At 28.8% G+C, this 17,001-nt stretch overlaps 2 protein-coding genes across 2 annotated transcripts; both read right to left on the reverse strand.

The window, feature by feature from the left end:
- Positions 1-2,107: 2,107 nt before the first annotated feature.
- On the reverse strand, positions 2,108-5,224 carry LOC105636322 (laccase-17). Its single transcript, XM_012219581.3, has 6 exons — positions 4,982-5,224; positions 4,717-4,868; positions 4,377-4,621; positions 4,097-4,225; positions 2,728-3,693; positions 2,108-2,580 (listed from the first exon to the last, which is right to left on the reverse strand). Exons 1-6 carry the CDS (start codon positions 5,081-5,083, stop codon positions 2,450-2,452), a joined length of 1,725 nt encoding a protein of 574 aa, XP_012074971.1. The 5' UTR covers positions 5,084-5,224; the 3' UTR covers positions 2,108-2,449.
- Positions 5,225-10,717: 5,493 nt separating this feature from the next.
- On the reverse strand, positions 10,718-12,706 carry PCS1 (Eukaryotic aspartyl protease family protein). Its single transcript, XM_012219580.4, has one exon. It carries the CDS (start codon positions 12,390-12,392, stop codon positions 11,037-11,039), a length of 1,356 nt encoding a protein of 451 aa, XP_012074970.1. The 5' UTR covers positions 12,393-12,706; the 3' UTR covers positions 10,718-11,036.
- Positions 12,707-17,001: the final 4,295 nt, after the last annotated feature.

Here is a 17,001-nt window from a genome sequence, read left to right on the forward strand (position 1 = left end):
CACTCATTTATAAATTTATATAACAAGCCCATAATCTTTAATAATATAACTTATTAATTATATCATTGCATTCAAATCGTCTATTTGTATAATTAAGGGTAATTAACTATTTAGCCTCCGAGGTATTATCGAATTCATTACTTTATCCTTTTATTTTAGAGAATCAATTAAGACGTTTTCGAATTTAGTGGTCGTCCGACTAAACGGTCCTTCAGTGAAAAAAAAAAAGAATATTTTGCCTTGAGTCAACTCAAAAAAAGTAGATTCAATAACGAGAAAAGAAAATTTTAAGTCCAAAATATCCTTATCTTTATTCAATATTTACAAAGAGAGAACCAAAAGAAAGTAACGACAAAAAAACTTGAGTTAGTTTTAATTAGGGTGTATATTAGCTATGAACAGGTGTTTGGATTTGACTCATAAACAAAAGCATTAACGTTATATATCACCTGATAAACAAAATCAAATCTATAATACAATTTAAGAGAGGTACCGAAAAGATTTTTTCTTATAAATCTCCATCTCAGTCTTCAATTTCTTTTTGTAAGTTATTTTACACATCAATTCATTAAATCTTATCATCTACTTCAGATCATCGAGCTACAAATATCCTTCATACGTTCTTGCCACTTTAGATTCCACTTGATACATGTTTTAATTTCCTTTGATAGTTAATTCATAACCGCATGATCGAGGTTTTTAAAAGAAGAAATTTAGCTAAGCATGAGAGACTTAGCAAGTGATTTTAAGAGATTGTTCTTTCCTAATCTGACCAGAGGGCTTGAGGACATGATTTGTGATTTGGCCGACTAGAGAATTTGAGAATGAAGGTGATCCGACGTCGGTTTGTTCATCGATAGAAGAAACGCAATCATCATCATCTATGAAGTGAGATGTAGCGTCAAGGAACAGGCAAATGGTGACATCAATGGTGGTGGATTATTGAATGAGGTATCGACAATGGTAGAGGTGTACGATGAGTATGAAGTGGGGGATGAAAAGAGAGGATGACAGGCATCGAAGCTTCTGGGAAGTCTCTATAATCCTATTTTATAAAAGAGCAAATATATATATATATATATATATATATATATTTGACGGAAGGATCCTTAGTTCAACGGACAACATTTTTCCCTAGTTCAACGGACAACATTTTAATTGATTTTCCAAAATAGAAAGACGAGGTACGTAATGAATTTGAAAATTTCTGTAACTAAATAGTAATTTATCCTTTAATAAACAATGGTAGCTATCTTTAGTTGCCATTCAAAAGTCAACGACGTGGCCCTTAAAACAAAAATGGTGGGCCCCACTTTCTGGCACTAAGACTGTGTTCTTCACTTAATTAAATTTATTTATTTATTTGTTTATGGGCTAAATCCAAATTTAAGCCAGTCCCAGGTGCAGCCCAGAATGACTCTCTTCTTCCTAATTACCAATACAGGAAAAAATAAAATAAAATGGGTAACTAACTATACTCTAAAAAATTTAATAAAACTAACTATAATCTAAAAATTCTGTAAAAAACAAAATTATACTTCTAAATTATTTTCAATAAATAACTTTTTCTAAAATAGAATCAAACGTGAAGATCAATAAAATTGTAATAGTTTTCTTTTTGTTTGCAAACGGACAACCTTTTGATTTTTGAGTTTTAACGCTAATGTAAAATTGTTTTGACATATTTAGATGACATTAAAATTTTAAATTTCAAAATCACCCTTTTTATTGTATTTTTTACTGCTTAATTTGTTCTAATTCAATCTTTTTTGGGCAAACGACAAGAGTAGTATTAATGAAACAACACAATTTTTCATACATGTTAACAAGTAGCTGACTTTAAACTTTTCTTCAAACACTTGCTATAATATTTTCCCGGTCCTCTGACAACATATTTTAAAGTAACTTTTAATGATTGGTTAAACGATATTTTTTATAGTATTTAGTAATATAATGTTTGAATTAATTTTTAAACGTTAAGGTAGTATTTTATAATGTTTTAAGAAAAATTATTAGCTACTCAAATAACTAATAGTTATTAAAATAGTAACTAATTTTACCGAAAATACTCTTTATTTAATAAGTAAATATTTGGCAAAGCACAATATGAAATTTAAAGGTACATTTATTCACTAATGGAAAGGGCATGCACCTACATATCGTACCTTCCCCTCAATAGGGAAGGTAAAACAGCTCTTAATTAGAAGATAGGTAACAGAAATCATTAAAACAAAAAAAAAAAAAAAAAAAAAAAAAAAAAAAAAGAAAAGGAAAAATCCTTTTTATTCTCTCATTATCTCACATGATAATCATAACCCAAAAAAAACACAAAAGAAAGGAAAAGCAAAGGACATTTAAAGGGAAAATTTTGATAGGCCAAGGCCTAATGGTGTAAAATCAACAAATTACAATTAATTAGAAAAGTCGTCAAAGGGCAGAGTGTGAATAATCAACACTTGGGTAAATCAGACGGTGGTGGAGGCAGTTTCTGATTGGGAAGATTTCCATCTAAAACGATCCAAGCCATTCTCAAACCCCAGCTCAAGTGCACATCAAAGTGACAATGCATTAGCCACACCCCTGTTGTTATATCACCACATTAACCTCAATTATCAAAATCTAATTCAACTTAGTTATATAATTACCATAATAAGTATACCAAATTTCATAAAACAAAAATATATGAAATACTTAGTTTTTTTCATTAATTAATAGATTGAAACTCACCAGGGTTATCAGCTAGAAACTGAAATGCAACCCAACCACCAGAAGGCACACCAATCGTATTTCTTTCAACAGGATCAACAACGTTAAACTTTGCTGGGTCATTGTTAGGGTCAAAGTTACCAAATCCAGAGCCTATAACATAGAAATTGTAGCCATGCAAGTGAAGAGGATGGCTTTCATTCCCAAGAATACTTGTATCCTGCAACACCACCTCAACGCTAGTATTAAAAGGAAGAACAACTACTTTAGTTCCGTTAATCACCATTGTATTATTTGATGGAGTCCCCGTATAATCAAACGGGATTATGGGCTGGCTAGGAAAATCCGTTGAATAAACACCGTTCGAGTTCCGAAAGAAGTAAGATTGAAGCATGGCTGTTGTTGGAAATGCAAATGAAATATTATTCACAGAAGCAGCAAACTTTGTTCCATTAGGTCCTTGACAAGTTTGATTTTTAGGGCAGGGGTTGGTTCCTAACCCTACAGTGAAAAAGAAACGTTTATCCACTTTTTGAGGCACATTAGCTGGGTATTCAAGACTTGCTAAGCTACGTAGTCTAGTTGAAAAATTAAAAGCAAACGGGGTGTCATTTAAAGCTGGTAATATTGGGTTCAATGGAGGGAGTTGTTTTTTAATTGTATGTGTGGGTGAGGATTCAATTTCATATTCAATAATTGCAGTTACTGTAGAATTGTCGAAAGTGCCCATGCCGGTTGCATAAGGTCTTGCAGCTATGAAAAACGTGGAATTTGGGAAATCAGGTTTTGTTTTGAGCAGAACATTAGTTGTTTGTCCTGGTGTTATTAGAAGTTTATCAGTTTCAAATGGTTTGACATAGGTAGCATCAACTTCTACTACTGTTACAGTATGATTCGCGATGCTCACAAAGAGCTCATCATTGAGTGCTGCGTTGATCAGACGAAGAAGATAAGTCTTTCTAGGCTTCACCTTCAGCTTGTATGTATCTATCAAGATTATTCATGTATTTATTAAATGTACAAGAAAAATGAATGCTTCCTAAAATACTTATTTATACACGTGGCTAATAGTTGATGGGAATTTCTTGCCAAAAAGAAATTTTTTTAAAAAAAAATGTCACTGTTTTGTTTTTTCCTTTTATCCTGTGCATGATCATAAATACTCTCTTTTGAATCAAAACACTGTTTGTAATTAGTTTTGTGTAAAGATAGACTCATACACCGGATGCAAGTAAGTCTTTTCCAATGGCTGAGCCTGTAATATTAGGTTTTTTTTTTTAATGAAAGACACTCATACTCTTATTTGTACTAATTGTTGTTACTAAATTTGTTGGGTATAAGCAAATGGTTAAGATAGAATTACTAGTGATTAATGTATAATTATATACACCTTTAGCTGAGCAGTTATAGAATTGGCCAGGAAGTCCATTAATAGTATAAGCATCAGAAACGTTTGGTCCTCCACCTGTTTGAAGGGATTGGTTAATGATTTCATCAGGATCTACATGAAACCACTCTCCTGCAGGTCAAGCAATATTTGTATACATAGTAAGTCAAAAGATACCTTATATATATATATATATATATATATATATATATATATATATATATATATATATTTACCAATTACATAGAATTATAATTGTTTTCACTAGCCAGTAGTTACTTACCAAACAGTATTGGGACTTGCTTGTAAGGTTTAGGAAATGGATAAGGAACACCAAGTTTGGGCAGAATGATTATAGGGCCATAAAGAGTGGCTCTTAACCATGAGATATGTGCATGCCAAAATAAAGTCCCTCTTTGGCCAACAATGGTGAAATTGTAAACATAGCTCTGATTCGTTTGAATAGGACATTGTGTTATATAAGATGGCCCATCGTACCAACCTGTTTGAAGCTGTCGAATGCCATGCCTGTAATTACAAGAACAATATTGTGTTATCCAAAAATAACAAAAAGAATATTTAATAATCTCCTTTTTCTTCGAGATTTAGAAGTAAACACATACCAATGGATAGAGATATTTTTTGGAGAATGGTTGACGACTTTGACAACAAGGCGATCACCCTCTCTTGCTACAATGCGAGGCCCCGGAAATTTTCCATTTACAGTTAGAATGCTTGTGGTGTTGCACAAACGAGTCACATTTTTCAACTTGATCTACAGAGAAAGAACATTTAACCACTACATTAAGGTTACAAGTTCGAATTCCTTAATTAAAACCAAATTACTAAAGAAAGAAAGAAATAAATCTGAGAGGCAACTATACGTACTTCAAACTTGTAGTGCCGAGTTATGCTAGCTAGAGCAAGGTCGTAGAGCAGACAAAAATTCAGAAATAAAAGCAGTAGAACACCCAGAAGAGAAGTTCCCATTTCTCCTTCTCGTTCTTTTTCTTTCTTTGATGAATGTGTGCCTGTTGAGAGAAGGTCACAAGGTCTAGCGGGTTAATTTTAAAACTGAGATGTTTATGGAATATAGTGAAGCAGAATTATGAGAGCATATATAAAGGAGAAGTGAATAGGGTGTTCTCCCAGTTGATAAATAAAAATTTTCCAAGCTTCATAAAAAATATTGAGAGAGAAAGGGTGTAGTTTGACAACCACTTTAGAGTGTTGTCAAAGAAAATCCATGTGTTTGACCTCTTTTCTCTTCGTCTTAAAACTTTCCTTTGCTATACTTGTTTCCAAATAATAAGGAGCTTGGCCTATACTTCATTAATTCCTTATGGATGCATTGATACAATATATCTCTTAGGTATGCAGTAACTTTATGGCAATTTACCTTATTGCTATATTTATATAATTTTTTAAATTCTGAGTATTTTTACACTCTTTGGTACGAGACTTTTCTTATTTTTATTTTATTATTATAATTATAATACATTATATTCTATTTTTATATATTTTATTATAGCTTATCAAACCTAATCTAGGTTGATATTTTAATAAGTCATATTTTAGTTCAAATTCTAGAATAAATAAGAAAGACATTGTCTTTTATCTAATCCAGATACAGTTGAGTTAAATATATTAGATGGAAAAGTAATTTAAGATATCACTTTATTGTTACACTAAAAAAAATATAAAAAGAAAACAATGCATTGACAATGAACACGTGGATCAAAATCTACTTGTTTCCCGTAACATTATCAATCGTTTGATGTGAAGGTTGACGCTTCCAATTAATTACTTAATAACTTTGGAATTAAGTATGATTTTTATAAGCACTCTCTCTCTCTCTCTTTCTCTCTAGAAAAAAAAAATTTTAAAGCTTTCTTTTTGCGGTCTATGTTTACCTCGTCCTCTTTTGTTTTGTTTTTTTTTTCTGAATAATCTTTGTATTTGTCTCTTTTGGTGTATATCCGAATTATTATTGCCAATATATTAAAATTATTGTTACCTATATTTTCAGATTTTGTTTTTAGATATAATTGGTTTGACAGTTTTTGGATTTTGTTATTATCAATATGGTGATTTTATTTATAATATTTTATTATTTGAGTATTTATATAGAAAGAAGTACAAATCTCATTTTTAATAGAAAAATGAAGAATGAAGAATGAAGATAATCACATCGGACTTGTAAAAAGACTATGGAGTCAAATGTTAAATAGCCACCAAGTAAAGTGAATAGGCACATATGACATATATATTATGCTCTATCAATTTAATCGGATATTTTAAATTACTTTGTATAACTAGTTTATTATTCAATTTATTATATAACAACATAGAAATTCATTGATCTATATTTTATATCTGATAGATACGGTTTACTCTTGATAAAATTTGATTCCATGAAAAAAAAAAAAAAAAAATTTAACCAAGAATGTTAATATGCATCTACGTTCTAGTGTTTACCTACCCTTCAAAGCCAAGTGACATCACTATTTTTGTATTCTGAAGCATTCAAGTTTTTTAACTGTTAAATCTTTTTCTACTTTTTTTTTTTTTTTACCTTCTGGTATTCTCCCACCAAGAACTTCAACCTACCAAAAGTTAAGTAAGAATTTATTTTCTCACTCATATTTAATTAATCATAAATCAATCAGCAATATTAATGAAATAAAATCTAATTAATATATGTTGAATACAATCCAAGAGTCATGAGTTAATTTTTTTACAATCAATTTTGTAGAAATTGTTCACTGAATTCAAGCACAGCTTATCCAACTGTCGATTTAAAATACGGTATATAGCACATAGAAGTAGCTTATAATTTTCAAGAAACATTCAGTTTCAAAGAAGAATAAATAAGAGAAGATACTGTTAGTTGAGAAGTTGCGGTTTAAGGAATTTGTAAGCAATGCAAAGAATTAATGGCTAGTTGTATAGTAATACGCAAATTAACCCAATTAAGATTAATTAAGTTTGATTAGAAAGTAGGCAAAAGATAAATATGGTGTTCATGCAATTACTTTGAAATAGAATTTGTAGTTGTACCAACTATATACATGTCCTAATTAAAGACAATGATCTCAATCTCTCTCATGTTTGTTCTTTGATGAGTTCTTTTCTGGGTAGACATGACAGCAACCTAGAACTGAGATCCCAACTCTATCACCATACATAAGATTTTTAAGAATAGTCAAATTCTCTTTTCCCTTTGAAGGCATTCCTTAATGTGGCCTACTCATGGGCCACGACTTCTGCTTCGTCATTTGGAGAAAATAATCAAAATTATGTTAAAAGAAAAAATATTTTACATTTTATATTTAGAAAATACTTATCTACACCTAATATACAAAAGGTCAAGTCAATAATTAATCGTGATTTGGAAAAACTGTCATAAATTTTATTATTTTTTCATTTTTTTTCTAATGAAAGGATACAAATAATTTTATTTAATTAACTTAATATTTCGATAGCGATATATAATCTGTAAATAAATCAATCTCGTTATTATTTATACTTTGTTGTATTGTTTTTAATTCCTTCACCAAATTTAAATGATTTGTCACAACTAAATTAATTAGGCTAAATATGTAATTTAACTCTTGAATTTTGACAAAAAAAATTTTGTGTTACCTTAAAATTTAAAATCGACCTTATGATATTATAAACTTCACTTTTATAACAATCTCACACCGTTTTATATTAAATAAAAATTTTTGGTTTTTGGTTTTTATATACAAAAATATTGATTTAATACATGGTTAATATAACTTTTGAAACAGTAATTTTTTATATTTTTTATTATCCAATAAATATTTAATCGATCTAATTTTACAAATTGAAATATTTAGTGATCAAATAAAGTGTTTAACAAATCTAATTTTATAAATTAAAATATTCAATAGGTTAAAGTAAAAATCGTCTATGCCATAAAATCTTTTATAAAACGTATAGGGGTGAATTTATGTATTGAGCTAAATTAATTATAATGAAAGGCTCAAGATATAAATTTACTCTTGTATTTTACGTAAAAGAACCTTATGATACTCCCGACTTTTGTTTTTACTTAGTAAATATTTCAACTTATAACATTATACTCATTATATATTTCAATTTGCAAAAATTATTCTATTGAACATTTAAACTTATAAAATTATATCAATTAAACACTTATTGGATAATTGCAATTTGTATAAATTATTGTTATAAAGATTATATTGGCTACATAACACATCAAGTGAACATTATGCAAATAGATGCCAAAAACACACACAAAAAAAAATTGTTATTATTAATATGGAGAGGTGTACAATATTATCAAAATTCGTAGCTTTAAAAACACACAAAAAAAAAAATATATATTATTAATATGGAGAGGTGTACAATATTATCAAAATTCGTAGCTTTAAAAGCATAAATTCCTCGCAAAATTTGAGATGCTACAAAAAAATTTTTCGTAAATTAAATACAAAAACTTATGCATTTACCCCATAATGAAATGTTAACTTCAATTACCGACATACAACACATATGGAAGACGGACGAATACAAGGATGGGCCGACGAAACCCAAAAGATTTTCTTTATTTTGTTTTTTAAGGAAAAGCTTTCTTTTTTTTTTTTTTAACAAGAAGAAGTTTTTAATACATTTATATAATTATAAAAATTGGAAATTTTAATCCATAATTATAAAAAAGTGTATAAAAGTATTAAATAAAGTATTTCCTATTAATTCTATAAAGTATAATTGACAATAAGATGGAAAATAGAAATTTTTTTCACATGAATCAATATATAACTTACTTACAAAATTTTTCATCCAAAAATAATTAGCAATTTTTGGATTTCCAAAATTTATCCTTTGATCTCTGTCTTATTTTTAGAATCCCTAATTTTTATTCTCAATTTAAATTTTTCTTGACATATTTGGTTTAATTTAATTTCCATTTTTTGCAATTTATTTTGATTGTCTTTTAATTATGTGTTATCAATGTAGGGTGTTTATGCTTTTTTTTTTTTTCTTTATAAAAAGATTAAGCCTTTTTTAAAATCTAATTATTATATTTAGGAATGAATAATTGATGTGAATGAATGAAGACAATCAAATCTAATCTAATCTAATCAAATCTCTCTTACTTCTAATTTTTTTATTTTTTTAAACAAAATCATAGATTTCGTTTTATAGTTGCTTGAAAATGAAGTTTAGATTTTTTGCTTCCTCGTTTTATGCTTGCTTTTTGTTTTTCTTTTTTTTTTCTTTTTTTTAATGTTGAAAGAGACTTATTTGAATAAAATGAAAATGAAATATATGGTTTGTGGCATGTGAATTTGAATTACCTCTAGTTAAGTTTATAGGTGACGTAGTTTATATTTGTGCATGGGATTTGGGTGTGACGTGAATTCATTAAAGTTATTTTTAAAATGACAAAAATGACATTCTCTTAATTTTTAAAATTTTCTGACATTTTATTAATGTAAAATTTTAACCTGATCAAGCCCAATCCGAGCCCAGCTTCAGTCCAAATTTGAATAGGTCTATTAATGAGTGGGCTCATAATACAGTGATGAATTGTTAACAATGCGTGTCTTCATTGTTATTGATCACGCCCAAACATTAACTCGGGTAAACAACTCAGTAGATAGGTTAATGATTTAATTAACGGGTCAATAATTTGATCAAATATACTAATTAAATATTAATAATTTAAATTAATTAAATAACTTTCAAATCTGAAAAGTTTATAAATATCATCAAACATAAAACTAAAAACATTAATCTTTTCATTTGAATGATTAATAGATATTTTCATACTAAAGTACAACTTAATTATCAAAACTTATTATTTAAAAAAAAAAAAAAATCTTTCTAGAGGACAGACAAATCAAGTTTTAAGACTACCAAAAATGTAATCCAAAAATATACCTAAAAATCTAATATAAAATTATTATATCTTAAAATGTCCCTTAATGGGTGGTTGTTTTATCTAATAACATATTTAGAGTCACTTGTTTTCAAAAGAATAACTTATTTTTAAAAAATATTTTTCAAACAACTAATTTTTGTTGTTTGATTGTAATGTTAAAAATTATTTCAAAAACATTAAATTACAATTTATAAGACCATAAAAATATTTAGAATTGTAAAAATTTTATATTTTAAAATTTATTGTTAAATACAATAAAAAATACATAAAAGTAATTAAATTATGGAAATCATAGTTAACAGGTGATAATTGCTGGTAGTGACTAAAGATCAGTACTGATGGTCGGTCACTTGTGCTATATATTAATTGAGAATAATCAATGAATTAATTTAAATACTTGTATATAAAATTATAATAAATTTATTAATGTAAAAATATTGCATGTTGATTAATTTTTTAAGTACTCTAAATATAAAAAAAATTCTAAGAAATAATTTTCAAATAAATTATTTTTTGGAACAAAACAACCTATGTAATCAAAACATGAAACATAAAATCCTAAAGCTTTTAACATCTCAAAAAAATTGACTACAGTAAGTTAGTAATTAGAAAGGATAATAATCATTTTAGTAATATTTAAACTCACAAGCAAAATAATATACAAGACAAAGAAGCATGCTACGATAGGGTCAGAATAGTAAATAAATATATATACTGTCTGATAATAGATTCATATTAAAATTCTCGCTATCTATACTAAAAAAAAATAAAAATACAAGGCAAAGAAAAATCATTTCCTATTTCTAATTTCTATCTATTATTAGTGACCATTCCTAGTTTCCCGATTATACCTCTCATCTACTGGCGGGGACCACAAAATGGATGAACGGTACCATCTTTCAGGACCACGTTAATAACATGGCCCTTACACTACATTATAATCCACCCAACAAAACTTAATACCATGTTTAACTCTATAAAAAGTCCCAGTTTCTGTCGGACCTGATCTTAAATGTATGGGCTTGTAGGGTCCATACCAAATCTCTTACCAGCCAAATCACACCGTACCTTTGCTAAACCGATTCTTGATCTTTCAAGATCAAATTCCATCCACACATTTTGTTGATGATGATGGCCAATCACGTAAGCCTCCACGCCTAACAAATCAGAGTTCCCAAATGACAAGCAGTGCACTGAATCATTTCCTCTCACTTCACCTGGAACCCGATACAAAAGCCGTTCATCTGATACTATCATTTCGGCTCCCTGAAACACCAAACTTACAGTTGGTAGATTTGGGAAGACCCGTTGGTTTATCGGTACCCGGTAACAAAGATCCATGGCTCCTTGGAATACGAAATTCGGATCCTCTAAAACCTTCAAAACTCCAGTGGTTTGATTCAAGAACTCAGTCCTTAAAGCTGTGTAAGCCGGCCCGAGTAAGAAAGTGAACTGAGTGCCCGAGTCGACCATGGTTTGACCTGCCCCTGTGTGATCAGGTTCAAAAACAGATTTCGGTATCGGAAGCAACTTATCGGACACCTTAATACCTTCAAGATGAACTGTGTAGGCAATCCGATCAAAGTAAGGTAATGGGGTTGACATTTGAATCAATGGAGTATAATTCAATGGCAATGCCCACGTAAAATTTGATTCACCGAGAAGTAGTAGGCCGGAAAAATCAGTACCGGAAATGCAGTAAGAAAATTTCGGAAAACCCATTTGAGAGACAAAAGAGAGTGACCCACGGTTCATACCCATTAACCCGGTATTCTTAGAGTCTTCGTCAGAGTTAGAACTGAAAACCGAATTCATACACCCAAAAACCATACCCGAAATATCAGAACCTCCCATATGGAACATATCAGACGCTAGATTTCCTTCAGAAGAAGAAGCGTCAGCGTAAGAAAGAGTAGCGTGACAGAGATTGTTGGCGTCGCAAGAAGCGGGTATGGTAAAATCCCGGGTCTTGTTGGTGCAGGTCGGTGAAGAACAAGGAATGGGTTTGTAGGAAACGGACTGGTTCGGGTCAAAAGAAGTTGGGTAAGTGGCGGTTTGGTTGCAATGAAGCCAACTGAGTTCACTGCCAGTGTCAATAACCATAGACACGTTCTGTGGCGGAGTACCGACGGTGAGAGAGACGGTGAGGCTTACGTTATGGTGGAAAGGAAGCTTACTTGGAGATCTAGGAAAGGACCCAGATGGGATTATTTGGGTTTTGAGCGGCAAAATGAGCATTTCTGGTGGGGAGGAAGTGAAAGAGAGTTTCGAATGAATCAAAAGAATGTATAAAAGAAAGAAAATAAGAGATTTAAGAAATGGGTTTGTATAAGAAGTACAAAGAGTGTAAGTCGCACTATTCATTGTTTGCTAATAAGTAACAATGCGACAATTATGATTAGTTATTAGTTGAAAGAAAATGGAGGGAAGCGAGATTTGGTTATGGAGTTTTAACGTTGAAGTGAGTCTGAGTTTATGAATGGTGTTGAGTTATGGAGACAGAATAGGGAATCTGTAACTTAAAAGTCTGCCTTAAGAAACTTCTCTGTGTGTCGGAAATATAATTGAGTATGTGCCGAGATCTAGAGTTGGGGGAGAGGAGAAGAATAAAGCGGTGCCGTTTAGAAGGTTTAGATTTGTGTTTATGTTATCTTTAAATTTAGACCATGTCTGTGTCTGTTAAATACAGTTTTCTTGGCTGCAAAGGCTAATTTTGAGATTAGTTTATTCGTTGTAATTGCTTTAATTGTTTGAGTTTTTCTTTATTTACATCTATATCCTCATTTTTCCTACCTTTTTGTAGAGGATGGTGTTTGGATTTATCTCTGTAACAGAAAGTTATCACCAATTTTGTATACATCATTTAAAGACGAGGGTTATCCTTTATTGTACAACCCACAATGTTATTTCTGTTTATTGAGTCTCCATATATAAAAAAAAGTAATTGCTAAAATATAATTATATTATTATTAGTTATTATTATTTGGTTGGAATTATTATTCCATTTTCTTTTTTTTAATAATTATTACATTTTCTTTAATTTAGAATGGAATGATATAAATTAACTCTTTTATGATGTTGAATGCAATTCAAAATCAAATCATATTCTTAATTACACTGAAGACCAATTTTTTTATAAATTAATAAATTTATAATTTTATATCCTTTTAACATAGAGAGGGATATTTTTGTGAAAGTTAAAAAAATAAAGATATCATTTTGTGTAGTAAATGACATTTATTGGTAAAACTTATAATAATTAAACCATAATTAACCATTCGAGCTAATTTTATTCCAGTCATTTAAAATTTAATTTCTTTTATCTGATAGGCAGAATTCATAGGATCACCAATTATCAGGTAACACCAAAGTTTTCTGCCGCAGTAAACGTTGCCATTTTGCCGATTGTCTCGTGCTTGCAGCGCAAACTTGCACGATTATAAACACTTTCTGTACGAATCCATTTATATACTACGGTAATTTCATAAAATTATTTAGTGAAAATAAGAATGTTATTACCTTTTCATTGGAAAAAATAGAATAAATTAATAAAAAAAAGTGGTAACTTTGTTCATGGGACGAAAACAAAATATTTGGTTTATCGTCTAATAAGCATTAAGTCAGAAAAATATATTTTCAGATGCAACTTAAAATTGAAAATTTGAAAAATTTGAGAACTATGATCCATTAATTTATATTTTTGAGGTGAAAAAGATTGCATCTGCATGCGAATGCAGTTCACTTTGTGTTTGTCTTCATTTTCATTTTTTATATCAACATTTACATTTTATTTATTTATTTATCCACAAGTTTTCCACGACCATCTCTAAATTATTTTTGAGTACAAAATTAATCTGTTTTAAAATTTGTGGCATTTCCTCTCCATAAGTGATTTCCCATAATTAAAGCTCAAATTGAATTCAATGAAATATTTTTTCACTCAAATACTAAATATTACTAATAGAATTTGAAAAATTCAATCAAGAAATGTATATTGTTATTTTATTAACTTTAATTATTTATTCAGTAGTAATTTTAAAATTAAAAATATGATTTAAACTTATTTTAATATGATTTAATTAATGAGTTAATTTTAAATAAATTAAAAATACTATTTTTTTTTTAGTTTGAATATATAAAATTAAAGTATATTTTTATAATAAAATTTTAGTTTATTTACTTATAGTGTTTGGATTTATAATTTTGTTTATTATGAATATTATAAAAAATAATTATATCTTAAATTCTATTGATTTGTAATATAAAACTTATTATAAATAAAAATGTGAAAATATGGAATGTTATCTATAATAGGAAAATCCAACAAGTATTTTAAAAACGTAAAAAATAATATATTATAAATAAAATGAAATAAAATGTAAAATAATGCAATGGCAATTTGCAAACCTTGGTTGTTGAAGGTCACAGCAAAGCCAAACTACCACTAAGCTGGCAGTGAAGTTATGCCAAGTTTTCTCAAGTATATATAATAAAACTTTCTCATGCCAGAGACCCCGAGTCCCTGACTCCATCATAAGTAGATTGGTTTGGTATATAAATGATGTGGTAGACCAAAGTGCGATAACAATAATATTTGGAAGTAAAATATTGTTTTTTTCCAATCATATATAGTTTATTATATGTATAAAAGATATATTATAAATTTACACTACGTGTTGGGATAATTCAGGTAGACTTCATAATTACAAGATATATAGAGGCCCATCCAAGAGTAGCTTAGCTCAATAAGTAAAGAAAGACACATTGATAAGGGGTAGAAAGTAAGAACTACAAATTAAATGAAAGTAAGAACCACGAATCAACTTTACCGTCAAGGTAAAATATCATTTTTGAAAATTACCTATTAATTTAGTACTTTTCTACCTTTAATTGACTAATATAAACAAACAAATATTTATAAATTTACTTCTAAGATTTTAAATATTAAATTATTCAAGCGATAAAGTCTCTTTTTGTATATCTACACGCAGAAGAAATAGAATGTAGTTCTAATATTATTAATCAGTTGTGGTCTGATTGATCTTTCTTCGTACGTCTTTTCCACCACAAAAGTTATTCAAAAGAAAGAGTTACCATTGCTTTATAGCTCGTAATATATATATCCCAACTTATTTGTTATCAATTGACAAAATTTTTAATGGGCAGTAAGTTAAAGAGATTAAACTTTATACTTATTGCATTATATATATATAAATTCGATGGTCAAATTATTAACATAAGTATGAATGTTGTTCACGTGAACGCACTATGTTTATATCTCATGTTATCGCTTTTGAAAATTGCATTGTGTTGTTTGAAGGATTTCCATTTAGAGCTTTCATGGTCCCAAAATCTATGAAATTGGAACATGAATAAGGCTCCAATTTGAGATTTAAAAAAAAAAAAAAAAAAAAAACTTAAATTTTAGCAATTAGACTTAGAGTTCATGCTATAAATTACTCTCTTTATATAGGAAAAACTGATTTTTGAAATAGGGATTAAGATGGTAGTTTAATTGAATATTTTTTTCATTTTATGCGTAATTTACCCTTAAATAACATTAACTGCTCCATTATTTGAGAGAAAGCCAAATCATATAATGAGGATCACAACAGCGCATTAATTAGTAGATAATGCAGCCAAAAATGGAGGGGATGGGTGAGATAATCACAATAGAAAGAGGATAATAATAATTCTTGCATCATGAATCTATAATTTTTATTTGATTTCAATAACATTTCAATAAAGTCGCCCAAATATTCTCAAGATATGGATACAACTTTTCAACTGCCAGATTTGAACTCCTTATCCAACGAAGAACAAGACATTATGGTTGTTCCTGAAATGACTTAATTCCAACATGTTGTTGCAGGCAATAGGAAAACATAAAATAAAAAGAAAAACATACTTGATGATGTAAAAAATTTTATAATTACCATGCTTTTTTTTTTTAGTTGCAACAAGGTAACTTAAATATACGTAGTTATGAAAAAATTGCGGCTACATTTAGTATATGTGTGAAGTCAGTTTAAGTCTTTATCACCCATATCTCATTCAAAAAACATGAGTACAAATTTTTATCAGTGCTCAATTAAATTACAAAATTATATTCAGTTAATTGGAGTTAATGAAATTCGTTAACATATTTATAAGGTGTAATATCAATATAAACGGAATTTTTAGAACTACAATGCAACTATCTAATTGTGCTTCTATATTATGGATAATTATACAGACAATATGCTCACATCCATAAAATCAAGCATACTGTAAAAGACCATACAAAAAAAGTAGTCATTCGTTCATATTTTGAAAATACAAGTGTATTAAATCTAAATAAGTAGAAGCTTGAATTTGTGACTGTCATCCTATGAAGTAGCAATTATTGAACTGTCTAGCCTAAAATTTACTTGCACAAAAATTAGATCTCTCTTATGAGTAGTATAAAAGGAAAATTCTTTCAACAAAAAAAATTAATTAGTAGAAAGGGACAAGAAACCAATAGATTGAAAAAAGGTAACATTTGAGTTTAAGCTGCATGCAATAAAATCTCTGGTGAAATACTGACTCTGTTGCTTAAGAAATTAATGTGCTTATGCTTAGTGGGGCACACCATGGACAACATGAGAAAGATTGTTCCAAAGTTATTTAATTGTCAAAAAAAAAAAAAAAAAAAACCTTAACGAGTTTTAACACAATGTACTCTTATTATTTATTGCACTCTTTTCTTGCATTCACTATTGATAAAATGGATTGATTTCGTATGTGAGTCAAAGGTTCGGTTAATTAGGTTGATTTTAAGTCAATTATTAAACCGAACCGAATAAATTAGAAATTGAAAAGATTCAATAAAATTGAATATTGAAAACTGAACTTACTAAATTTTAATTTTTAAAAACCAAAATAGAGTAAAAACCGAATTCTATTATGTATATATATTGTGCTTTCTTAAAAATTTAAAAATACATCTAAT

This window comes from Jatropha curcas, chromosome 2 (genome assembly GCF_041381405.1).
Source record: "Jatropha curcas cultivar XTBG-Jc1 chromosome 2, XTBG_Jcur_1.0, whole genome shotgun sequence".
Taxonomy (NCBI): domain Eukaryota; kingdom Viridiplantae; phylum Streptophyta; class Magnoliopsida; order Malpighiales; family Euphorbiaceae; genus Jatropha; species Jatropha curcas.